Below are 26,522 nucleotides of genomic sequence, written 5' to 3'. Positions count from 1 at the left end.
ATATGACAGGTTACTTTTTTTTCTTTTTCTCCATTATGATTGCTGGACTGCTTAGGCAAATATGAGCCAACCCGCAGCAAAGATTGGAGAAATGACAGGCTATTACCTAGGCAAATATGGTGTTTGTCATGCTTTGCTTTTTTTTTTTTTTTTTTAGGAAAATGTACTTCTTTATTTGCATGTGGGGGAGGGGGGCGGGAGGGAATATGAGTATAAAATATGATATTGATGTGGAGAGCCGGCCGCGCGCTTGGTGGCCATTAATTAATTGCTCCTAAAAGGAAATAGGAGGTTAAGAAGTGGATAGGGGTAGAGGGAAGTAGGTAGGCCTGGGGGTTCAGGAGGTACAGGGTGGGGGGAAGGGGTATGTGTTATGTATGTGTAGGCAGGATTTTATGCATATGTTTAAACACAATTCAAAAGGAATCATACATACGGAGACATTGAAGGAAATAACTGAGTTAAAAATAATAAAGAGGAACAGGAGAGAAGGGGTGGGAAACAACCCAGATGAAAATATGCCCTGATGGTTAAATTACTAACATGGAATGTTAGGGGTCTTAACAATAAAATTAAAAGAGCGTTAGTATTAAATCATTGTAAAATATTGGAGGCCGAAATCATCTGCCTTCAAGAAACCCATTTGTGTGGGGACCGTCTATTGGCTCTAAAGCGTCCATGGATTGGAGCAGTATTTCATGCCCCGTTTTCATCCACCTCTAGAGGGGTCTCAATATTAGTGAAGAAATCTGTCAAGTTTGAAAGCCGTAGGGTTAAAATGGACCCAGGTGGCAGATTTATATTTATTGAGTGTAGTATTGACCATGTAGATTTCTGTCTGCTAAGTGTTTATATTCCCCCGCCATTCTCATATGAGGTGATAAGGGCAGCAGTAGATTTTTCCATGTAATATCCTGAGAATCACGTGATATGTCTTGGAGATTTTAACAACATTATCTCCCCTCAGCTAGACCGGTGGAGTAGGGTCAATAATGAGCCCCAAAGCGAGAATAACAGGTTCGCAGAATTTATAGAGGGGATAGAATGGAAAGATCCATGGAGAATTAAGTACCCAGATCTGTCCCAATTTTCTTGCTACTCAGCAACCCACAGGGGGTTCTCCAGAATAGATTTAATCTTGACGTCAGATAAGCTAATTAATAAGATCACGCACATATAGAGTACAAAGTGCGGGGAATATCGGATCATTCCCTGCTAATTATGCAGCTAGATCTGGAGAATTCTGTGGGGTATAGATCATGGAAGCTACAACCATTCTGGCTTTCACAGTTCGATCAGGATGAGATAGAAGGGGAAATTATGGCCTTTTTGAAACAAACGAGGGATCCACCTCAAATATGTGCATGTGGGATGCATTCAAAGCTTTCCTAAGAGGAATATTTATTAAGAAAATTTCCTTTCTTAAAGGGGTACACCGGAAGACAGCACACAATCTCAAGGTACGGATGATACAGCTAGATATCAATCAAGTAAAACAGGTACGGATTTCCAGTAAATCTCGAGGTACGGATGATACAGCTAGATATCAATCTAGTAAAACAGACCCAGATTGGAATAAGTGGCAAAAATCACAGGGTGAGTGGCTGGAGTATATGCAGGATGTAAATAGCCGGAGGCTGATATCAAGTTCACATAAGTGGTACTCGAGCTCAGATAAAGTTGGGAAATTTTTGGCATATCTAACAAGACAAGATAGACCGTCAAACATTATTTCCAAAATAAAAACAGATTCAGGGGAAATTCTGACCTCCACCCCCAAGATAGTGGACGAATTTGTGAAACACTATAAAGCAGTGTATCAATCAAACTTAATAAAAGATCAGGAGGAAATGGGGATTTTCTTAAAGGAAATAGATCTCCCACAATTGTCATTAGAAGCTGGGAGTCTCATGGATGCCCCAATGGGAATCGCAGAAGTTGAAAAAGTAATCAGAACCTTGCCGTTAGGGAAAGCCCTAGGTCTGGGGAGGTATACCAAAAGTTTGAGAAAACATTGGCTCCACAGCTAGTCTCTGTATATCAAAATATGATGACATAGGACCAGCTGTCATTATCAATGGCAGAAGCGTTGATAGTAGTCATACCAAAAAGGGGCAAAGATTTGATCAGGGTGGACTCATACAGACGATATCATTAATCCCAACAGACGCAAAGATAATTGCTAAAGTTCTGGCGAATAGACTGAGTGGGGTTAATCAAAGTATAGCCCATCCTGATCAAACAGGGTTTATGAGGGGGAAGTCCACGATGATTAATTTAAGAAGGGCATTCTCATATATCCAGTATGCTAACAGGGCAGGGTTAGATGCCGCGTTGGCCTCATTTGATGCCAACAAGGCATTTGACTCCGTCGAATGGAGTTACCTATGGGGCACCCTGGAGGCATTTGGCTTCAGACCAACCATTATTAAATGGTTGCTGCTATTGTACAGGAACCCAAGGGCGCGAATCTCCATAAATGGGTATACTTCTACCCCATTCCTGTTGAACAGGGGGACCCGTCAAGGGTGTCCTCTATCACCGTACATATTCGCGATAGCCATTGAACCACTAGCATGCCTACTAAGATCAAGGTTGAATTGCCAAGGGGTAGGGGTAGATGGGGGATTTGATTTAATTTCGTTGTATGCAGACGATCTTCTGGTTGGCTTGGCCAGACCAGGAGAGAAGCTGCAGGGTGTAATTGACCAGATCAGGCAGTTCAGGGAATACTCCGGGCTTACTGTCATTGGAGTAAATCCCACCTCTTGGCAATAGGTAAGGATAAGGTGGCTGACGATTGTATAAATACCCCCCTGGAAAAGGTATCCAGATTAAAATATCTGGGGATCGAAGTGTCGGGACAACCCGAAGACTTTGTGAAAGAAAATATATCCCCAGTACTGGTGGAAGTAAGGAACAAATGTAAGTGTTGGATAAAACTTCCGTTGACACTTATCGGTCGCATAAATCTTGTCAAGATGATTATATTGCCTAAAATCCTGTATATACTCCAGCACGCACCAATATATATTAAGTATAAACAGCATAATATCCACCTTTATATGGCGTAATAAACGGCCTAGAGTTAAATTGCTTACTCTTTGGAGATCTAAAGAAAAAGGGGGCCTAGCTGTACCGAATTTTAAAAATTATTATTACGCAGCCCAAATGTTACATCTAAATTTTTGGGTAAAGATAGAAGAGTCAAACAAGGAGTTAATTAATCTAGTAAAAAGCGTGGATAGGAATACCACTCCTCTACAGTTGTTGTTATTGAATAGAACATCTAGGGACTACCCCCCCCCCCCCCCCCCATCATAAATCAAGCTATTAGAATCTGGAGAGCTGTTTGTAAAATGGACGGATACGCTGGAGTGGACCCAGAGGCAATTTTTTTTGTCCTTGTCAATAGCACATGAAATTAGAAAGCAGCAAGGTGGGAAACTATGGTTACAATATGGCATATTTTCAGTAGGTCAATTATACCAAGATAAAGTATTCAAAACATTCGAGCAGATGCAGGTCGAATTCGGACTGCCTAGAGCAGGCATGTCCAACGTTGGCCCTCCAGATGTTTTGAAACTACACATCCCAGCATGCTTTGCAATAGTTTAAGCATTCTCTAATAGTAAAACTGTGGCAAAGCATGCTGGGATGTGTAGTTTCACAACATCTGGAGGGCCAACGTTGGACATGCCTGGCCTAGAGATATGTTTTTCAGATTTCTACAGGTCCTGAGTGCATTAACCCAGTACAGCGGAGGAAGGAAAGGGTGGCTGGATGACGCCCCAATTAAATAATTTATCCAACAACTAAATCCTTGGAAGCGTATCTCTAAACTTTATGGTTACATGATGATTAACATCAATAATGTTGGTTTATCCCAGCTTAGGCAGAGATGGACAAGGGATATTCCAGACATAAACGAAAATAATTGGCAGCGGGCCTTAGCTATCCCAAAAAAGGCAACAAACTCCATAAGAACCCAACAAGTACAGTTTAACATACTCCATAGGACATAGATAACCCCGGCTAGGTTGAACAAAATTGATGGAGCAAAAAAAGATGAATGCCCAAAATGCGGGGAAAATGGGGCTACTTTCTGGCACTTATTGTGGGCATGTAGTAAGGTGAATTACTTCTGGGAAAAGATATGCCAGATTATTAGTGGTATGGGGGTATCTAGGGATGTCCTCACAGAAACAAATTTGGTATTGGGACTTTGGTTTAGAGAAAATATCTCTAGAGAGTTGGGAACAATCCTTTTGAACCTCACGGCACTGGCCAAGGTAATCATCGCACGTAATTGGATGGCAGCGAATGGCCCTACAGTAGAGGAATGGATTAATTTGGTGAATGTCACATATGAACACGAAAAGTTTACATATGCCACAAGAGGTACTAGCACTAAATTTTATTCAATTTGGGAAATTTGGCACAGATCAGAATATTATAAGATATAAGGAAACACCATTATGTCACGTTAAAGTTTTTTTATAGTTATATATTTGTTTCCCAATGTAGTGTGGTATAACCAAGCAGCTATTCTGAGACACATAAGAGAATGGATACAAAAAACTGAGATATATACAAATACGACATTAGAACAAGAGCTTTTGGGGAAAACTCACCTAGTCACGTTTCTACACTTGGAAAACGCAAAAATTGACCCCAATGTAATTCACAACCCAATATTGGAATCAACAAGACACCTCTGGTTTATCCTACGCAAAAGGTTCCAAATAAATCCAAATAAATCTAAATTTTTGACATTCCTACAAAACCCCAACTTTCAGATGGGAGAAGCAGGAATCCCATATAGTAACTGGGAACAAATGGGGATAAGTAGAGTGGAACACCTAATAGATATCCAATCAGGACGGAAACTTTACTAAACAAAATATATTCTTCATGCAAGCATAGCACTACACTAGTTGGGTAACAAAACAACTAACTACACTAGATTTACAGAATCCTCTAGACATATTGTTACAACAAAAAATACCACAGAGGGGAGTTAACTCGTCACATTACAGATTTTTATACTCACCACTTGACTACTCTAAGGTCAAAACTGGAATAGTGAAGTGGAGAGAGAATTTCCCACACTTAACTATAGGAAAACTGTTACAAACCCTGGAGGAAACGGTTAAGACAATCCCAGCAATAACATACACGGAAATGTTTTACAACCTGTTCCACCAGGATTATTGCTCCCCAATGAGAAGGTTTAAGATGAAATTGTCAGAGGATCACACCTGTGTAAAAATGTGGACAGGAGGAGGCTGACTTGTTTTACTGCATGTGGCAGTGCACCCACATAATAAAGTTTTGGATGGAGGTAGGCCAATGGACAAATAATTTAAAGGAAAGCCCTCTAATAATATCTCCAGAATGGGCAATATTTGGGATGATAGGGAAGGAGGTGAAAATTCACAAGGGGACAAAAAAACTCTTGCTAGCAATTTCAGCAGCAGCTAGGAAAAGTATACTGCACGTGTGGTTAGACAAGTCTGCCCCCTTGATAAGTATGTTTAAAGACAAACTGCTTCATATATTTCGAATGGAATGGGTAGATGCCACAATACAAAAAGAAAAAAAAAGTAAAAAAACTCTTTGAAGTATGGGAAAGCTTTATTGAAATACAATCCATAACAATAAAAAATCAACTTAGGAAATGTTTTCAAAGCACACAGTGGTATGAAACCCAAATATTAATACAAGGTGACCCCATAAGGGTATAGGGAGATAGAGTAAGGAGAACGGACCACACACAAAAAAAAAAAGGCAAGCATATGTGTCAAACGAAATGGAAATGATTGTCAAGGTAATTGATATAACAAAATGAACAACTGTATTTGGAAAATGTTACTCTTTTTGAATGCTTCAATATAAGATAAAATAAATATAGTCAACAATCCACTAGAGAGTGGTTTAGCCGCTCCATGTATTTGGCATTATAGAACACTAATAGCAGCACAGGGTTAGCCTCATTGGAGAACAATATCTCCTGCTATATAGCATAGTAGTGGCTCTTTATGTCCTTATATATTACTTGTTGTCTTGTGTATTTTATATTATTTGTTGTATGACTAAGTTGCTCATTTTTTTATGAGTTAGAATTAAAATGATTATTTTATCTCTTATAAAGAGCACTCTACTGACCCAAGCAACAAATAGCGACCTCCAGGGGTTGAAAGGGAAAACTTCTGATGAAGTAAGAGGGTTGGAGTCGCCCATATAATACATCCACAAGGGCATAACCACTCAAAACCCCTTAGCTGCTTCGCTGCCCCGCTTACAAAAAATCACACCTATGACTTCACTGACAATAGTTTATTATATATGTATTAATGCTTTTGTCACCAACGTATACTGGTAATCATCCCTGATACATGACTACTCGCTGTACTTATAATGATGTTTCTTTTAATAATGTATACAGGTAAATGAAATGAAATTTCTTATTTGACTGTCTAATGTATACCCTGCTTCAATAAAAAATAATTAAATTAATTTATATATATATATATATATATATATATATATAAATAATTATATATATAATTATTTATATATATATATATATATATATACACAACTCGCTAATATTATTGTCTAGAAGTAGTGAGGATTAAGGAAACACGTAATTAATAAAAACACATAAGGGGGGGGGTTTAGCGGGGGGAGAGGGCACACGATTTTTGTTGTATATTTATTGATTTCTTCTTCCTGGTATTTTGTATATATGTATATGTATAATAAGTCACAAAATCAAATAAGTCACAAAATCAAAAAAATACACATATATATATATATATATATATATATATATATATTTATCCCAACCAGAAATAAGATCTATACAAGTTAAAGCCCAAAAGAAAACTCATGATTGGCCGCTAGGCCGCAAGGCGGCCAATAGCGGCATTCGGGGGTGGAGCCGCACAATGTAAACAAACACACGTGCGGCTCCTGCTCACAGTCCGTGGGTTTCGCGTTAAGCCGGTTTGTTATTTTGCCAAGTCCCGGGGATGCTACATGGAAAGAAGAGGACGTGATCTTCGCCGGAGGACACTTATAAGTATAGTTTCCTTCCACAGCTACACCTATGGATTGCGTCGGAACCGGACACCGACACCGACACCGGAGGAGGATGCCGACACAGGATGCCGAAACCGACTGAAGGCTACCTACGGGCTCAAGATAGGTAAGTATCAGTGTGTTTGTGTAATGGATGTATTAAACTTTTATTTTTCACGTGTGTCAGTGTGTGTTTATTTAACTATTTCTTTTACTGTGGAACTACAAGCTTAAATGCATTGATCAATTCATGAACCAAATCTCCACTATTAATTATCAGTTAATTTAGTGTGTGCAGAGCCCCTACAATGTCTGTTTAAACAATGTGGTCACAAGCCATAGGGCACCCCAAAATTAGGAAAGGTGAGTGCCGATGTTTAGTGTATATATTGTTTATTAGATTCATTTTTTAAATTAGTCTTATTGTGGTCACATTCTCTCATGCACCCTGTTTTAACTAAGATTCCATAGCTTATGTTAACCACTTCCCTAGATGATTAGTGACAGGTGTGTTGGTAACTGCTCATCTATAAAAGCATAGTGTGCTGTGAGCTTTAGACCAGATAGCATGCCTGGACTCAAACATTGATGTGATAGCTATGTGTATTGTAGACATTTTCAGCGATAGTGTTAGGACCTGCAGAAAAGTGGGGTCCCGTGAAGGGGGCTGCAGGCTTAAATGCATTGATCAATTCATGAACCAAATCTCCACTATTGATTATCAGTTAATTTAGTGTGTATATATATATATATATACCTTCTCTAAAGGGCCCTACATACAGAGAGATTTGTGTCAGAGATTCATAACGGAAGATTCAGCACGAGAGATTTCACTCTCTCAGATAATGAGCCACATACAGAGAGATTTGTGTCAGAGATTCATAATGGGAGATTCAGCATGGGAGATTTTAAATCCGTCACAACTGTCACAAAAAGTGACGTAAAAAACTGCACTTCATCACAAAAATAATGTTATATGGTATAGACAGTAATTTCCTATCCAACACATAAATAATGTATGTTTCCATTTAACCTCTATTTAATCTAATGTCATAATGTAGTTTCCCGAACCTGCATCACAGCAATACATCCACCCATATTGACGCTTTCCACATTTAACCTAGGGGTATTTGATGACATGACGTGCATTGAATGAAACAACAAAACATTATTTCGTCCTTATAAATAATTTTGGTGGCATAGTGCCTTACCTCAAACAAATAAACATTGGTGGCATGGTGTGTGTGTGTCCCACCCCTGTCCAAATAAACATTGGTGGCATAGTGTTCTTTCCCCTCCCCCATCCAAATAAACTTTGGTGGCATAACAAGTTTAATCATTGGTGGCTAGTAGCTAGTGGATCCCCCCCCCCAAAAAAAACACAATTGTTGGTGGCACAGTGGGAGCAAATATCTATATATATCTCTTATATATTTAGCCAGATCTGTCACTCATCCCCTGTGTGTATAATGTTCCTGCCCAGCGTTATACACAAACCCGCCCCCCTAGGGAAAAGACCAGTGTTATACACACCACCAGACCCTTGACATTACCTCCCCCCGCCCAGCCAGGGCTACAGTACACGTCCACCATCCACCATAGTGTAGGTGAGCGGCACACCCCCCCCCCCCCCCAGACCCCCGTGACCCCCTCCCGCGATTCAAACCCCTCCCGCGATTCACGGCACCCCTGCGCCCACTCCCACGATTCACAGACCCCTTGCAACCCCCCCCCCTCCCGCGATTCAAGGAACCCCACAACCCAAATACAGCCTCCTGCTGTCGTGCACCCTCACTCCCTCCCAGTGGAAGGAGACGCTCACCCACTGCCGGGAGCTGCGTACTGTCCCCCACCCTCCATAGTGCAGTATCAAAGGTATAAAGTTTTTTATTTAAAAGACATCCAAAGGTAAAACAAATATCGGGTAACGTACCAGAGTGGGCGGTTAAACCACTGCACTTTTACAGCTTGAGAATCTGTGTATCCACACACAGAGATTGGAGAAGTTACACTCGTGATCAGCGGACAAGACAGCAAACGCCAGGCCCCGCCCCAACGCGTTTCGTACACCGTACTTCGTCAGAGTATATACTTACCCTGTCCGGATTCCAGCGTTGCATCCTCTCACTCCCGCAGTGTCCTCTGAGTGAAAAGCACGAGCGAGTCCCGGCGGACCAGGAGGCAGCGTCAGGTGGTCAGTGGGACTGCAGATAGGCATTGGCGTCTGCAGGCTTGATGGTGGCGTTCGCCGGCATCTTCAGTAGCTCAGAAAAGCCCTGCTCATCTGACCGTGGTCACACATGCGGGAGATGAGCAGGAGCTTTCTAAGAGACTGCTCTGAAATGTCCGGTGGGTCTGTTCTGAATCTTGGACAGATTCAGAACGGTGGGGGCGCGCATGTAAATTGCTGTGTGGGCTATACACACAGCGATCTACATGCGTTTTCAGGTATTTTATGAGTGATTTGTTAAAATCGCTCAGAAAATGCCTGCATATCGCACTGTGTGTGGGGCCCATAAGGTATAAAGTGAACTTTATACTAAGCTGTCTGGCTTGTTTGCTGCGGTGGTTAATAGGGGCACCCGTTCAAGGTTTAAATTGTTATTTGAGTGCCGGATATCAAGATATATATATATCTATCTATCTCACACAAGACACTACTAAATCTCTCATCCATGCACTCATTATATCCCGCATTGATTATTGCCACAGTCTCCTAACTGGTCTTCCAATAGGCATGCGCAGCACATTTTATTAGAGGGTGCCCCATCAAAGGGGTGTGCCTAGAACCACCTATTGGACATGTCTAACACCGCCCATTGGGTGTGTCTAACACCGCCAATCAGACGTGTCTACCTATTGGCACTCACTACAATATAAACTGTCTCTCAGCCACACCATAATCTCCTGCCTATTTCAATGTTAATGTTAATCTTCTAATTACTCTGTGCTAATAAAGTCAAAAACATATATGGATGACGCAGGTATGTAGTGATATGACAATGGTCTAGTACAATTAATAATGCAAAACACACATGATTGATTGATGGGCGCTTCTTTTAATGAAATACAGTACAGTTCTAAAAAGCAAAAGTCTTTGGTAAAAGGTATTACGAGAGGCAGGGAGGTGTACATAAGGGTTAGCACAGCATTAGGGGGTAGCTGTGCACCCCCAACACTCAATGGCCAGTATTCAATGAGAAAAATTTGCCTTGTTTTATGGCGAGTTTGTGCTATTTTCGCGTTGGAAGGAGCATTTTGCTCTCCAAAAGTGAACCACCCTATTCAATGTGATATTTTCGCCGTCTTTTTAAGTGATTTTCGCCGTGTCTCTCCGTGTAGCAATTCTCCAACTGGAATGTGAACTTTTAAACTAAAAGGGTTTTTTTTGGTGTCAAAAAATCAGGATTTTTTTTCTGTGAAGGGGCATGTTATTTTTATTCATGTGCTTATGAATATATATTTAATTGGTACTTGTGGAGTATCACGGCTCCCATCGTATGGCATCGTATGCCATATGTAGTGGCATACGATGCGATGCGATGTTTTACCGATTTTTGACCATTTTTGCTCAAAAATCGTATGCCATCGCATGGCATCGTATGCCATATGTAGTGGCATACGATGGCATACGATGCAATACGATGTTTTACCGATTTTTGAGCATTTTTGCGCAAAAATCGTATGCCATCGCATGGCATCGTATGCCATATGTAGTGGCATACGATGCGATACGATGTTTTACCGATTTTTGAGCATTTTAGCTCAAAAATCGTATGCGATTGCATCGGATGCCATACGATGGCATCCGATGCGATGCGATGCGATGGCATCCGATTTTGCATTGAAATGCATCAGAATGCATTGAAATGTGTATTAAACTTGTGAAATGCCCCCAAATGCCATTTTTCATAGTGCACCACCCCCACTATCAACGTCAACCCGAAGCGTGGCGAGCGCATCGAGCCTGCGAGCGGCGGCGGTACGCGTCCTACGACCTTTTCATACCCCCACTATCCACGTCGGCGTGGAGTTGAGAATAGAATAGTGTGGCGAGCGCAGCGAGCCACCGAGCCCGAAGCGTGGCGAGCGCAGCGAGCCCCGCGAGGGGACGCGGATACCTTCACAGCTATACGCGTCCCCTCGCTGCGCTCGCCACGCTTCGGGCTCGGTGGCTGCTCAAAAATCGGTAAAACATCGTATCGCATCGTATGCCATCGTATGCCACTACATATGGCATACGATGCTATGCGATGGCATACGATTTTTGAGCAAAAATGCTCAAAAATCGGTAAAACATCGTATCGCATCGTATGCCATCGTATGCCACTACATATGGCATACGATGCCATTCGATGGCATACGATTTTTGAGCAAAAATGGTCAAAAATCGGTAAAACATCGCATCGCATTGTATGCCATCGTATGCCACATGCGATGCGATGCGATTTTTAGCATACGATCTGCATACGATGCAGGTCGTGGGAGCCGTGATACTCCACAAGTACCATTTCATTTAAAAAAAATATATTTTGCCACCGTCCCCCAGCTCCCTGCCAGCTCCCTCCCTGCTCGTCCGCTGCAGGGGTTAAGACTCGCCACGAGTGGCGGCGAGTCTCAACCACATTGAATAGTTGGAGCAGGAGTGGCAGCGAGCCCTCCGGAACAGGGCGAGTGCATGGCGAGAGAAAAAATCTCTCGCCATGCACGGAGAATTATTCTCATTGAATACTGCCCAATGTGTGCACACCTATGGGTCTTCCCAAGAACAGACTCTCTCCACTACAATCCATTTTAAATGCTGCTGCTAGGCTGATCCTAGTAAGACGCTCATCATCTGCTGATCCGCTCTGCCAGTCCCTCCATTGGTTGCCTGTATTTTACCATATTCAATATAAAAAACTTCTACTAGCATATAAAGCTATTAACCATATTGTACCAGCTTATATCTCTTTACTTATCTCAAAATATCTCCCAACTTGACTACTCTGCTCTGCACAAGATCTGCGTCTCTCTTCTACACGGATCACCAGCTCCCATTCACTATTACAGGACTTTCATCGGGCTGCTCCCACCCTATGGAATGCCCTTCCACGCACAATAAGACCCTCCAATAGCCTCCAAACTTTCAAGTGTTCCCTGAAAACTCACCTCTTCAGGCAAGCCTATCATATTTAAGTTTCATACGCATAACCCTCTGAGGCACTTATGTATTATATAGCTTCCCTTCTGGACTTGCAACTTGGGGGGATTGCTATGCTATTACAGGTGCCTGTCCTTGTGTTTCCCTCCTATAGCCCTATAGATTGTAAGCTTGCAGCAGGGCCCTCTTACCTCCAAGTCTGTCTGTTGTTACCCAGTTTGTTTTATCACTGTCTACTATTGTAAAGCGCAACGGAATCTGCTGCGCCATATAAGAAACTGTAAATAAATAAATAATAAATAATAAAAAAACATAGGTCCCAGGTAAGGATCCTATGGTGTAACGGGGTCCCTAAAAGATAACCCAATACCCTATAGGGGTCCCATCAGAGGGACATTGCGTGGACTGACCTGTAGACTATAAATCCCAGGCATCACATCATAGGGGGAAATTTACTAACAGCTGAATGGCCACCAAATATGAATAAACTAGGTGATTCATCGCGCCCTACGGGCGCTCTTCACACCGGCGTGAGGGGCTACGCCCCTTAATTTGCGAACATTTGTATTGTGAGAAATATGGTTAGAATTGTATGAAAGATGCCCTGTATTGCAGCTTCTGGCAGTGGGTGAGGGTCCAGTGTGGCAGCACAGGAGTACCGGACAGTGGCCCTGAGTCAGTGTCTCCTCCTACTGGGTGGAAGTTAGGGTGCATGAGAGCAGGAGACTGGGATATGAGGCATGATAGGGGTATGTGGGCAACACAGCGTCAGCGATTACCCAGTGGTGGAAGTTACGGTTCAGGAGAGCAGGAAGCTGGGTAGTGATAGGGGTGTGTGGGCATACGGGGGACTAAAGAGGGTGGTGGACACTGTGCAGCTTCTGCCAGTGGGTGAGGGTCCAGCGTGGCAGCACAGAAATATAGGAGTCAGTGTCTCCTCCGACTGGGTGGGAGTTAGGGTGCATGAGAGCAGGAGGCTGGGCGGTAAAGCATGATAGGGGAATGTGGGCAACACAGGGTGAGCGGGTCTCCACTGGCGGAAGTTACGGGGCAGGAGAACAGGAGGCAGGGCAGTGTCCTCCCACATTGATGGCAAAAGTATTCAACATCGGCCATAAACCATCCCTAGAACTGGAGGAGGGTGGGGGACAGTATGCAGCTCCCGGCAGTGGGTGAGCGTCTCCTCCCACTGGGAGGGAGTGAGCGTGCATGAGAGCAGGAGGCTGTATAATAGTGGTATGTGGGCAAGACATTGATAAAAGTTGTGGCGCTGGTGCAGAGGGCAGTGGGGAAACCTGCAGTGCGGCAGCCAGGGCCGGATTTCCCACCTAGTGGTACAGGATCCCCCATTGTCACGTGGGTACGTGAAATGCGGGAGCGGGGGCCGCGGTGGTCCGCTGGGGGGTGGAATTGCCGGAAGGGGTTCTGGGGGGTCTGCAAATTGCGGGAGGGGGGGTGGTGTGTGGGGATCCGCGGTTAGCGGGAGGGGGTCCGCAAATCGTGGGCAGGGGCGCGGGGGGGCTTGAATCGTGGGAAGGGGGGTCCGCAAATTGCGGGAGGGGGGTTGTCGGGGTTAGTGAATTGCGGGAGGGGGGGTTGCGGAGGTCCTTGAATTGCGGGAGGGGCGCGTGGGGTGCCGTGAGTCAAGGGGGGGGGGTGCGGGGGTCCGTGAATCACGGGAGGGGTCATGAATCGCAGGAGGGGGGGGTCGTGGGGGGGCTGCGAATCGCAGGAGGGGGGGGTGTGGGGGGTTGCCGTGAATTGCATGAGGGGGGCGTGAATCAAGGGAGGGTGGGCGCAGGGGGGTGGTGCGGGGGTCCGTGAATCGCGGGAGGGGGCATGAATCGCGGGAGGGGGGGTCGTGGGGGGTTACGAATCGCAGGAAGGGGGGTATGGGGTGTGCCGTGAATTGCGTCTGGGGGGCATGAATCGCGGGAGGGGGGGTCCCCGAATGTGTGAATTACGGGGCGGTTGCAAATCGCGAGAGGTGCCGAGGGGGCCCGCAAATCGCGGGAGGGGGGCGCTACGGGGGGTTTCGTGAATCGCGGGAGGGGGGGTCGTGGGGGGTTGCGAATAGCAGGAAGGGGAGTTTGGGGGGTGCCGTGAATTGCGTGAGGGGGGCATGAATCGCGGGAGGTGGGGTCCCCGAATGTGTGAATTAGGGGGCGGTCGCAAATCGCGAGAAGTGCCGAGGGGGCCCGCAAATCGCGGGAGGGGGGCGCTACGGGGGTTTCGGTGAATCGCGGGAGGGGGCGGCGCGAATTGCGGGAGGGGGGTCGCAAATCACAGTAGGGGGGGGGGTTGCTGTGAATCGCGGGAGGGGGGGTCGCGGGGGTCCCTTTTAATGCCGGGAGGGGGGGTTGCAGGGGTCCGGCGAATCGCGGGAGGGGAGGATGCAGGGGTCCTGCGAATCGCGGGAGGGGGCTCGCGGGAGGGAGGGGTCGCTGGGGTCCCGCGATTTGCGGGAGGGTCGCGGGGGTCCCGCGTTTCGCGGGAGGGGGTGGTCGCGGAGGTCCAGCGAATCGCGGGAGGGGGTGGTCGGGTCTGGGACGGATATTAGACAGCACTTACATCGACAGCCATTACATCGACACCATTAGTTCGACAGCTCAATAGGTCGACATGGTTTTAGGTCGACATACCATTAGGTCGACATGTCATTATGTCGACAGCTCATTAGGTCGACAGCTCATTAGGTCGACAGCTCATTAGGTCGACATGTTTTTAGGTCGACACTGCCATTAGGTCGACAGAGTCTATGTCGACAGTCAAAAGGTCGACATGGGTTTTTTCACTGTTTTTTTGGCCGAAATGTCGACACAGTCGACATGGACACAGTTTGAAGTGTATCCCAGCAGCCGCTCGCTATGCTTCGGGCACGGTGCCTCGCTGCGCTCGGCACACTATTTTATTCTCCCACCACGCCCTAGTGGATAGTAGGGCATGAAATACCGCCTGTCGGCACATGTCGGCTCAATAAACAGTGAAAAAACCCAAGTTGACCTTTTGACTGTCGACATAGACACTGTCGACCTAATGGCAGTGTCGACCTAAAAACATGTCGACCTAATGAGCTGTCGACCTAATGAGCTGTCGACCTAATGAGCTGTCGACATAATGACATGTCGACCTAATGGTATGTCGACCTAAAACCATGTCGACCTATTGAGCTGTCGAACTAATGGTGTCGATGTAAGTGCTGTCTAACAATAGTCCGGATACCAGGGTGGTTGCGGGGGTCCGTGAATCACGGGAGGGGACATGAATCGCAGGAGGGGGGGTCGTGGGGGGGCTGCGAATCGCAGTAGGGGGGGTGTGGGGGGTTGCCGTGAATTGCATGAGGGGGGCGTGAATCAAGGGAGGGTGGGCGCAGGGGGGTGGTGCGGGGGTCCGTGAATCGCGGGAGGGGGGGTCGTGGGGGGTTACGAATCGCAGGAAGGGGGGTATGGGGTGTGCCGTGAATTGCGTGAGGGGGGCATGAATCGCGGGAGGGGGGGTCCCCGAATGTGTGAATTACGGGGCGGCTGCAAATCGCGAGAGGTGCCGAGGGGGCCCGCAAATCGCGGGAGGGGGGCGCTACGGGGGGTTTCGTGAATCGCGGGAGGGGGGGTCGTGGGGGGTTGCGAATCGCAGGAAGGGGGGTGTGGGGGGTGCCGTGAATTGCGTGAGGGGGGCATGAATCGCGGGAGGTGGGGTCCCCGAATGTGTGAATTAGGGGGCGGTCGCAAATCGCGAGAAGTGCCGAGGGGGCCCGCAAATCGCGGGAGGGGGGCGCTACAGGGGGTTCCGTGAATCGCGGGAGGGGGCGGCGCGAATTGCGGGAGGGGGGTCGCAAATCACAGTAGGGGGGGGGGTGCCGTGAATCGCAGGAGGGGGGGTTGCGGGGGGCCCTTTAATATGCCGGGAGGGGGGGTCGCAGGGTCCGGCAAATCCCGGGAGGGGAGGATGCAGGGGTCCTGCGAATCGCGGGAGGGGGCTCGCGGGAGGGAGGGGTCGCTGGGGTCCCGCGATTTGCGGGAGGGTCGCGGGGGTCCCGCGTTTCGCGGGAGGGGGTGGTCGCGGAGGTCCAGCGAATCGCGGGAGGGGGTGGTCGGGTCTGGGACGGATATTAGACAGCACTTACATCGACAGCCATTACATCGACACCATTAGTTCGACAGCTCAATAGGTCGACATGGTTTTAGGTCGACATACCATTAGGTCGACATGTCATTATGTCGACAGCTCATTAGGTCGACAGCTTTTTAGGTCGACAGCTCATTAGGTCGACATGTTTTTAGGTCGACACTGCCATTAGGTCGACAGAGTCTATGTCGACAGTCAAAAGGTCGACATGGGTTTTTTCACTGTTTTTTTGGCCGAAATGTCGACACAGTCGACATGGACACAGTTTGAAGTGTATCCCAGCAGCCGCTCGCTATGCTTCGGGCACGGTGCCTCGCTGCGCTCGGCACACTATTTTATTCTCCCACCACGCCCTAGTGGATAGTAGGGCATGAAATACCGCCTGTCGGCACATGTCGGCTCAATAAACAGTGAAAAAACACATGTCGACCTTTTGACTGTCGACATAGACACTGTCAACCTAATGGCAGTGTCGACCTAAAAACATGTCGACCTAATGAGCTGTCGACCTAATGAGCTGTCGACCTAATGAGCTGTCGACATAATGACATGTCGACCTAATGGTATGTCGACCTAAAACCATGTCGACCTATTGAGCTGTCGAACTAATGGTGTCGATGTAAGTGCTGTCTAACAATAGTCCGGATACCGGGGTGGTCGCGGGGGTCCCGCGAATCGCGGGAGGGGGGTCGCGGGGGTCCCGCGAATCGCGGGAGGGGGGGTTCGCGGGGGTCCCGCGAATCACGGGAGGGGGGGTCGCGGGGGTCCCGCGACTCGCGGGAGGGTGGAAAGCGGGGGTCCCGCGAATCGCGTGAGGGGGGGTGCGGGGTCCCGAGAATGGCGGGAGGGGGGGTCACGGGGGTCCCGCAAATCGCGGGAGGGGGGGTTGCGGGGGTCCCGCGAATCGCGGGAGGGGGGTCCCGCGAATCGCGGGAGGGGGTCGCGGGGGTCCCGCGATTCGCGGGAGGGGGGGGCGCGGGGGTCCCGCGATTCGCGGGAGGGGGGGTCGCAGGGGGTCCCGCGAATCGCGGGAGGGGGGGTCGCGGGGGGTCCCGCGAATCGCGGGAGGGGGGTCGCGGGGGTCCTGGCAGAGGGTAGGGATGTGCAGGAGTAATGGTGGATGGTGGCTGTGGAGTAATGGTGGATGGTGGGCGTGTACTGTAGCCCTGGCTGGGCGGGGAGAGGTGATGTCAAGGGGGTGGAACGTCATACACATGAAAGTGAAACTGTTCTCCACAGGAACGTTCTCCACAGGGGTTGAGTGACAGATCTGGCTAAATATATAAGAGATACGGCCGCCTACGCCATCGGAAAATACAAATCCCGTAAATACAGCAGATACTGTAAGTAAATCGGCCCTATTTACGAGTCGTATTTTCTGGAAAATACGTCTTATGCCGGTCGTATGCATTTGTATTATGGCATCACTGTATTCGTATTTCTTAGTAAATTTCTCCATAGTGTTTTATAATCAATTCTTTATGCACACCTCTGTCTTATAGTAATCATTGAATGTAATTACAATTATACTATACGTCACTCTCTCACAAATTCCTATGATTACTTTGCATCCTACTTTTCACAGTATCAACATTGCTGAGTGCTCAGTAATAACCCTTCATGTACTATATTCCGAGTCTGGACAACTCGTTACTGAGCAGCCCCTGCAAACAATAGGCCAGTAACGAAAGAGTGCAGGTACCATCCTATCTACTATTACTTACTAGGAAAACCTGTAACCAATCAGACAACTAGGCCCCTCTGGATTAGGATAAACCAGTAATTCTAAAAATCGGTCACTAGGACCCAGCAGTTCATGTTTTCCAGCTCACCTAGCAAATGCACAGGTGTATTCATTACTCACTGACAGGGCCAGACTGGGGGCGGGATGCTCTAAACCAGAAATGCGATGAACCCTCCATTATCTGAGTTTTTACCGCATTTCTGTATTCTCAGTGTCAGTACTGCGGAGGGAATCGCCATGGCGATTACCTGCAGAAGCCAATGGGCTTCTTAGTGCAGCACTGTATGGGGGAACTGTCACGGATCCCTACCAGCATTCCCCCCACCGTCCCCGTCTGGGACACGGAAGTCCAGCGCCAGAGCCACATCCAAAGAGCTGTCTTTATGTTAGAGCATATGCGATCATTAACAATGCGAAGCCCGGCGGAGGGGGGTGATAACTGTTAGACCATCCCGCCCAATGACTGGAAAATAGGGCCTGACTTAAAGTACACAGGCCCACCTTGGCTCGAGAAAAGGAGGTGTGGCCACTCAAAAGGAGGTGTGGCCACCCAAAATGGGGATTTCCTTGAGTGTAGTATACAACACCAAAGGCATGATTCTGGTTCAATTGCAAAAGCAAATTCCCTCTCCAATTGGCAAAACCATGCACTGCAGGTGGGGCAGATGTAACATGTGCAAAGAGAATTAGATTTGAGTGGGGTTTTTACTTCAAACTAATATCTATATTGTAGTGTAAAAATAAAGCAGCCAATATTTACCCTGCACAGAAACAAATTAACTCACCCAAATCTAACTCTCTCTGCACCTGTTACCAAGTGGTATTACAGTGTCTGTAGATGCTCAAAGTGGCCATCTGAGTTATTGGACGTCCATACACATGTCAGGAGAAGGGATAATACCACAGCATTTGCATATAGTTGCAGTTGAGACTATGGCTGAAGACACTAACATTGGAAATGTGCCACTTCAGACCAGGGGCGGATTTAAGGGGGGAGGGGGAACGGGGCGGTCGCCCCCCCATGGCCAGTGGAATCACTGCGGGGGGAGGGGTGTACTCCTCAATGATGCCGGCCGCATCTGCACCCGCACCTACTAAGTAATGATTGTAGTGATGATGGGGAGATGATGACGCCTCCTCTCTCACCCAGTAGCTGATATAGCGTGGCTTTCTCTCCCCATCCTGCCGTCCTATTGGCTGGTGGGCTGTAAATCAGGTGGTTTGCCACCCTGATTGCTCACAGACAGTGTGGGGTGGGCTGTGTCTACAGCACTGCCCGGCGGGCACACGGTGGGAGTGTGCCCGGTTTCAGGATGAAGTCGCCTGATGAGCGGGAGCAGCTAAAGCCTGGAGCTCCCTTGTGTGTGCACTGTGCGGCTGCTGGTGTGTCCGGCTGCACATACAGTGTGTGTGCAATGCAGACCCCCCCATACAGGGTTTTTTTTTTTTTTACATTTATTATTGTTTTTATTATTATTATTTGGGGGGAGGGGGGGGCAGTCTTACAATGGGAGGAGTCAGGAATGGGAAGGGGAGGAGTCAGGACTGGAGGGTGAGGGTCAAGTTTAAACAGAAAACCGCCCCCCTAGAAGAGAAGTCTAGATCCGCCACTGCTTCAGACCCATTGTACCTATGCAGTTCTCCTAGTCAAAAGTGGTAGATATTACTTTGTATATCTCACCAGCATCATGAAAGCAACTTTACAGTGAAACAGTGGCGTAACTATAGCGACCGCGGGGGGGGGGGGGGGGCTACGCCGCACCAACCCCCGCAAAAACCCCCATCCCCAGTCTTTACCTGTGTTCAGTAATCAGTACGTACGTGCTGGTCCCGGCTCCCTTCTTCTTCTATGAGGACCACCACAAAATGTCCGCCCCCATTTAGCAGACAGTTCTCTGAAACTGTCTGCTGTATGGGGACGGACATTTTGTGGTGGTCCTCATAGCAGAAGAAGGGAGCCGGGACCAGCGCGTACGTACTGAACACAGGTAAAGACTGGGGATGGGGGGGTTTGCGGGGGTTGGTGCGGCGGGCGGAGGGGCGGGCGGGTGGCTGGGCGCCCTCCCTTTAACGGCGCTTTTAAAAATGTAGTTACGCCGCTGCAGTGAAATTAACATTTCCTGACTTTCCCACTGCTGCAATTATCCGGGTTATGCCAGGTCAGCCTGGGCAGCGGCTCAGTATAAAAGGGGTCCAGAAAAATAACCTGGGTCCAGGATAAGGAGAGCCGGCTCACTAGCGCTTGGAGATGACATGAGACAACACAGAGAAAACCCACCATTAACCTGGGTCCATTCTGTGGTGTGAACGGGGGTTTTAAGCTTTTATATGGCTTGAAACCCTTGTTCAACTACCAAAGCCAAACCTGGGTGTTAGTCAAACAGGGGTATAAGTGACCAAAAATAACAATAGCAACCTAATTTTACCAATTTATTTGCAGCACTAAATGTAGCAAAGTACTTACATGTGCAGACCTACCTTATAAACACACTGTATAGCATAGGCTTTAGATCTGTATGCAATTTTAGGGACAATGACATCACACATATGACAATGCAGCCTATGTGCCTATTATAAACTTACCTCCATGCTACAGTATATAAAAAAATGTACATTATTTTATTTAGGATTCTCTTAAGTTACTTAAATACCTCACATGAATTACATGCAACAAAGAGGAATTTGCCAAAATTTGGGATCTCTGAGTCACAAATCACAACATTGGATTTTAGGGCTACCGAGGACTTACATAAAACATTAGGGAAAGTAACAACCAATAAGCAGTTAGCTGTTATACACAATGTAAGCAGATGTGTTATTTCTATTCACAGATGGTTGCAAATTGTGAAACTGCTAAGGTTGGAAAACACATAAAAACACACAGATGGTAAATATGGGGTTATAAATTATATCGTATTGTAGCCACTAGTCTGTATTCAGTAACATACTGGTAAACATTATTTGGTGGGTATGGCCCTAAAGTCGACAGTTCATAGGTTGACATCTACAAAAGGTTGACATGACGTAGGTAGACATGGAGTATATGTTGACAGGGACTTTAGTTCAACATGCCAAAGGTTGACTTGAAAAAGGTTGACATGGTGAATCTTTTTGATGTCGACCTTTGGCATGTCGGGCTAAATACCCTGTCGACCTAAGCTATGTAGATCTTTTATAGGTGGTAATACAGGTTGTATTACTGCAAATACCCCAATTCCTACTATATGAAATAAAATCTACAAGAGAATGGGGACTATTGTTATATAAACAGTACCTGTCACATGATGACCCCCTTTCTCCTAGGCTGATCACCTGTGGCACATACAGTATGCCCAATGCTCATGTGTGATAGCTGCATGTCACTTACCTCTGTATACACATAGAGAGGGAGAACCAGTACTGCCAGGAGCAGGTCAGCTACAGCCAGGCTAACTATGAAGTAATTGGTGGTTGTCTTCAGAGCCTTCTCTGTGCACACACTAAGACACACTAAGACATTTCCACAGATAATAAACACAATCAGAATCAGGCCAAATATCAAGGCCAGGTAGTTATAGGGAGTGTCCTCTGAGGGCTCAGAAGTTTGGTTGGAGGTGTTCCTGAGCATGGTGCTGTCAATGCACTACACTGTCCCATGAAAGCAGAAGCTTGTGCACCAGACAGAAAGCCCTTCTCCAGCAGTCTCCCTCTCTTCCCTTTGTCTTCTGGAAAGAGCAGTGTGTTCCATGGAGAATTCATCTACTTCTCCTGGTTATCTAGTGAGCTTCTCCTCAGAAAGGTCATGAAGTGCTATGTCCTTGAATAGACAGCAACAGCACAGAGGACTCCACATCTGACCTCCATGTGTTATTATTGTAACCAAGGAATGAAAGTTCCTAAAATATGCATTTGCCTTGTAATGACGTCATACGTCTTCAAAAGTGTCTTCTAGGACCATAATGAGCCAACATCTGCATGCATGGTAATGCTGTCTCTACTCCACCTCAGAAGCAGTGAGAAAGGCAGAAGGGTGGGCTGATTGCTGGGGGTCCTCCACAGGTTGCTACATGCACTGGAATTCTTCCCTTCCTTCTCTGTGAGGAACTGAATGATCCCAAGGTGATTAATCTGCAAGTGGGTCGTTTGCAGGAGAAGAAAGCCGATTAAGGTAGAGAGGGTTTGTCCGGGAGCTGCTCCAATCAGCAGCGAGAGATCGGAACTGCTCACATCCCAACACAAAGCTCAGCTTAGGTTAGCTGTGACAGTGACAGCAGCACTGGGAGGGAGTCTCTGCTGTCACCTGGCTCCTGTGTACACACACACACACACACACACACACACATTCCCACTGCATCTGGGATGTCTAGAACAGAGACTGCAATCTAATCATACATCCAAGTTACAAGGACTGGATGGGGGCAGTATCAGCAACACAAAAACCTCTATTGTTACAAGTAAACTCAATTTAGTTGTGTTCTGTGAAATAACTTTTCTTGCAAAGCATTTGAGGGCTCTGCAAACATGTCATGATGATGAGCCTGGAACTATGCTCAGGCAAGGTAGGGGTTAATTCACATGTCTATGTCGTTATATAGTGTATATGAATCTGTATATATTATGTTTTAGTATTATGGTCATATTTGCTCCTATGTATATTTGTTATTTGTTACACACTGGCAGAAATATTGGCAAATCAATGGATTGGCCGATATCGTTTAATAATTGGCCAGTGTGTTCCACCGATATTTCTGTGAACGATGTCGTTCACAGACATATCGCGTCTGCTGTGCAACACTTTAGCTATATCGGTGCACTGTACTGCGTGTAGGGGTGATCCGTCACCCGCCTGTACACCTGCACCATGAGCCTGCGGTGATTGACAGCTCAAATGGGCATGTGCTTACCCAGTAGTGACATCGGTTACAACAGATCGGGCAGTGTGTACGCTATGGAAAACATTTCGTCATCAATTGATCTGCAGATATATCAACTATTGTATACCCAGCCTAAGGCTGGCTATGCACCTGGCCGATGGAGAGGGTTAATGCATAAATGATCTTGTTCATACGCACACACTTATTAATCATCCGACCTATACAGGTACAGTATGTCTGACCAGCAGATCCATTTGTATATACCCGCCAACTCTACAGCCACCATTCGTTCAGCAAGTCGCTTGTACACAGGCAGATTTACCAACATATGGGTGATCATCATCGGAGATGCTGCAAGTCCAACCTTATATACCTGTGAACAAATTAGTTTGCAGACATATTGGCTGTATCGTCCACCTGATATATAATCGTCGTCTGTATGATATATCGTTTGTTTGCTTAGGATATATCGGCAAACGAGTGGTAAGTGATATATCAGACGATGTTGTGATCCATGATAGATCGCAATGACCATTGTATAGTGTGTTACCTCAAATCCACCAAATTCATCATTTGATTAATTTGGTGGTTGCATTCTCTCATTGGATGTGCTGCACAACCAATGGGATGATTCCATGGCCAACATGGCATTGTTACATGCATAATGATGCATTGCGTGTCACACAGAGCATTGTGTGTGGCAGTTACATGTATTGTTAAAACAGGATCTGGTCATTAGGTCGACCACTGCAGGTCTACAGGCCTTAGGTCAACACCTGAAATAAAACAACATGGCTAAGGTCGACAGGGTTGGAAGGATGATACCAGCATTCGGTTGACAAGGGTAAGGTCGACAGTGAAAAGGTTGACATTCGTTTTTTAGGGTGCTGGGGGAGTATAGAATAGCGAGCCATGCAAGGGGATGCGGTTCACGTTGACTTTGTCGACATTCGGGACACAAAACCGTGAAAACCTCATGTTGACCTACTGACTTTCAACCTTGCCATCGACATGGCTGGTTCACAACATTGGAACCTCAGCCATACTCAGTTATCCAGGTGTTTTATTTTTGCATTGATCGGAAATTTCTGGCACCTTGTACATAAAGCTCATTGTGAAAATAATACAGTAAGTCACAAGAATAGGATATGTTCCAATGGAATCTAGAATAAAAGACAGAAAAGGGTTAATGTTTATAAGGCAAATGACTGGCGTGTTATGAGAAAGCAAGGTTCTATGTGGGAGAAGAGGAAAGAACACAGGATAATGGTAGGCATAGGGTTAAAGCGCAGAGGAGTGAGAGGAAGAGAACACATGAATGGGGCATTAGGCAGTATTATTATTGGTAAAGCTGCTGGATTTGTTCCCTTCCCGTCCTTACAACCATTCTCATTACAAGGGAAAGGTGTGATCAGCGCAAGATGAAAAACATAAGGGAGGGTGGATGAGGAGCCCACTGTGCTAAGTGATGGGAACAGGCTCATTTTAGCTGGAGATTAGTTTAACCCTTCCAATCCGGCAATGTTTAATATGGTCTTCTGTGAGGCGGCAGCTTCAAGGAGGATGAAATGCACGGGCCATGGGATCACAGCGTTCCTGTGCACTCCAGCACAAATATATACAAAAGGCATTAATCCTCTGCACTCTCCAATACCATATCTGGGGCGCAAGGAGGATGTTACAAAAAAAAAAAAGAATTAGAGAAACTCTGTACACATCAATTATACTGTAGTCTGCAGTCTTCATAGTGTATTTGATGAACGCAGAGTTCTATGATTTCTATGTATATATCATGTATACAGTATGTGTGAGAGTCTACAGTATTTATTGATATCATCTCTTTTCAGGCAGTTTTAAGTTCCCTTGCTATTATCAACAGAGGAACTGCAGAAAATGTGCCAGATTCTGTAAAAAAAATAAAAATAAAAATGTGTATGACACACGCCATGGGTGAAAAGTAATAGGGTGAGAGAATCAGAAAGTGAGAGATTTGGTAAGAAATCTCCAGGTTTTTTAAAGCGGCAATCATTTACACGGCAAAACCAGTTTGATTTTGCAATGAAATTGATTGCCGCTTTAGAAAACCTGGAGATTTCTTACCAAATATCTTACTTTCTGATTCTCTCACCCTATTACATTTCACCCCATGTTGCAATCCAAGGGGAGCAAATGAATTTATATTGTTTCTGTGCAGGGCAAATACTGGCTGCTTCTGCATGAAGCCCATAGCTTTACTTTCATACTGCATTTTAGATTTCAATTTAAACGCAACTCAACCAAATCGACAGCCATGGTCAAAAGTTTTGGGAATGACACAAATATAAATTTTCACAAAGGTCCCTCTCTGCCATGACAATTCATTTAATCAATAAAACAGTATTTCCTTTGAATTTCAGCCCAGTCACTAAAGGACGAGCTGATATCATGTCAGTGATTCGTTAACACAGGTGAGAGGACTAAGCTGGAGGTCACGCTGTCATGCTGTTTGAGTTAAAATAACATATTGGAGGCTTCAAAAGGAGGGTGGGGCTTGAAATTGTGGTTCTTCCTCTGTTAACCATGGTTACCTGCAAGGAAACACTTGCAGTTTTTATTGCTTTACACAAAAAGGGCTTCACATGTTATTGCTGCTAGTAAGATTGCCTCTTAATCATCCATAATCGGATAACAAGAACTTCAATAGTTGTGAAGAAGGCTTCACGGCAACCAAGAACATCCAGTAAACATCAGGACTGTCTCCTTAATTTGATTCAGCTGCGGGATCAGGGTACCACCAATGCAGAGATTGCTCAGGAGTGGCAGCAGGCAGGTGTGAGTGCATCTGCATGCATAGTGACGCAACGACTTTTGAAAGATGACCTGGTGTCAAGAAGGTCAGCAAAAAAGCCACTAACTTCAGGAAAAACATCAGGGACAGACTGATATTGAGTAAAAGGTACAGGGATTGGACTGCTGAGGACTGGGGTAATGTCATTTTCTCTGTTTCCCCTTTCAGATTGCTGTGCACTAACATCAGTCCTGTGTCACGCCAACAGTAAAGCATCCTGAGACCATTTATTTGTGGGTTTGCTTCTCTGCCAAGGGACTGGAGTGGGATCACTACTAATTTTGGTTAAGAATACAGCCATGAATAAAGAACGGTACAGACATCCTCCAAGGGCATCTTCTCCCAACCATTCAAGAACAGTTTGGTGATGAACAATGCCTTTTTCAGCATGATGGAGCGCCTTACATAAGGCAAATGTGATAACTGAGTGGCTCGGGGAAAAAAAATCGACATTTTGGGTTCATGGGCAGGAAACTCCCCCAGACCTCAATCCCAAGTGGGTTGACGAACAAAAACAGGTGGTTTGACAATCAAAAATACACAAATTCTGACAGACTCCAAGGGCGAGATGTAATAGGGTGCAAATTTTTAGACTACATTTCTGGCAATTTTTTTAGTAACGTATATTAGTAAAGGTGCAATATTTTGTTAGTAACAGGAGTGTGTGTTTGTTTCTTTAATGACATGGGTCCGCCCCCACGAACATAACATTGGTCTGGTTTACCAAATAAGGGGGGGGGGGGG

The 26,522-nt window shown here is 46.2% G+C and overlaps 1 protein-coding gene across 1 annotated transcript in view; it reads right to left on the bottom strand.

The window, feature by feature from the left end:
- Nucleotides 1–22,350, bottom strand: part of DRD4 (dopamine receptor D4) — a 113,548-nt gene extending 91,198 nt beyond the window's left edge. Inside the window, exon 1 of the mRNA XM_083165353.1 lies at nucleotides 21,466–22,350. Within this exon, the coding sequence (XP_083021479.1) occupies nucleotides 21,466–21,705 (240 nt within the window). The 5' untranslated portion in view covers nucleotides 21,706–22,350. The remainder of the gene's footprint in view (nucleotides 1–21,465) is intronic.
- Between the last annotated feature and the right edge of the window lie 4,172 nt (nucleotides 22,351–26,522).

The sequence above is a fragment of the Crinia signifera genome, chromosome 11 (assembly GCF_055691185.1).
Source record: "Crinia signifera chromosome 11, ASM5569118v1, whole genome shotgun sequence".
Lineage (NCBI taxonomy): Eukaryota > Metazoa > Chordata > Amphibia > Anura > Myobatrachidae > Crinia > Crinia signifera.
Note: the sequence above shows the minus strand (reverse complement) of the source record. Positions and strands in the feature narration are given on the sequence as shown.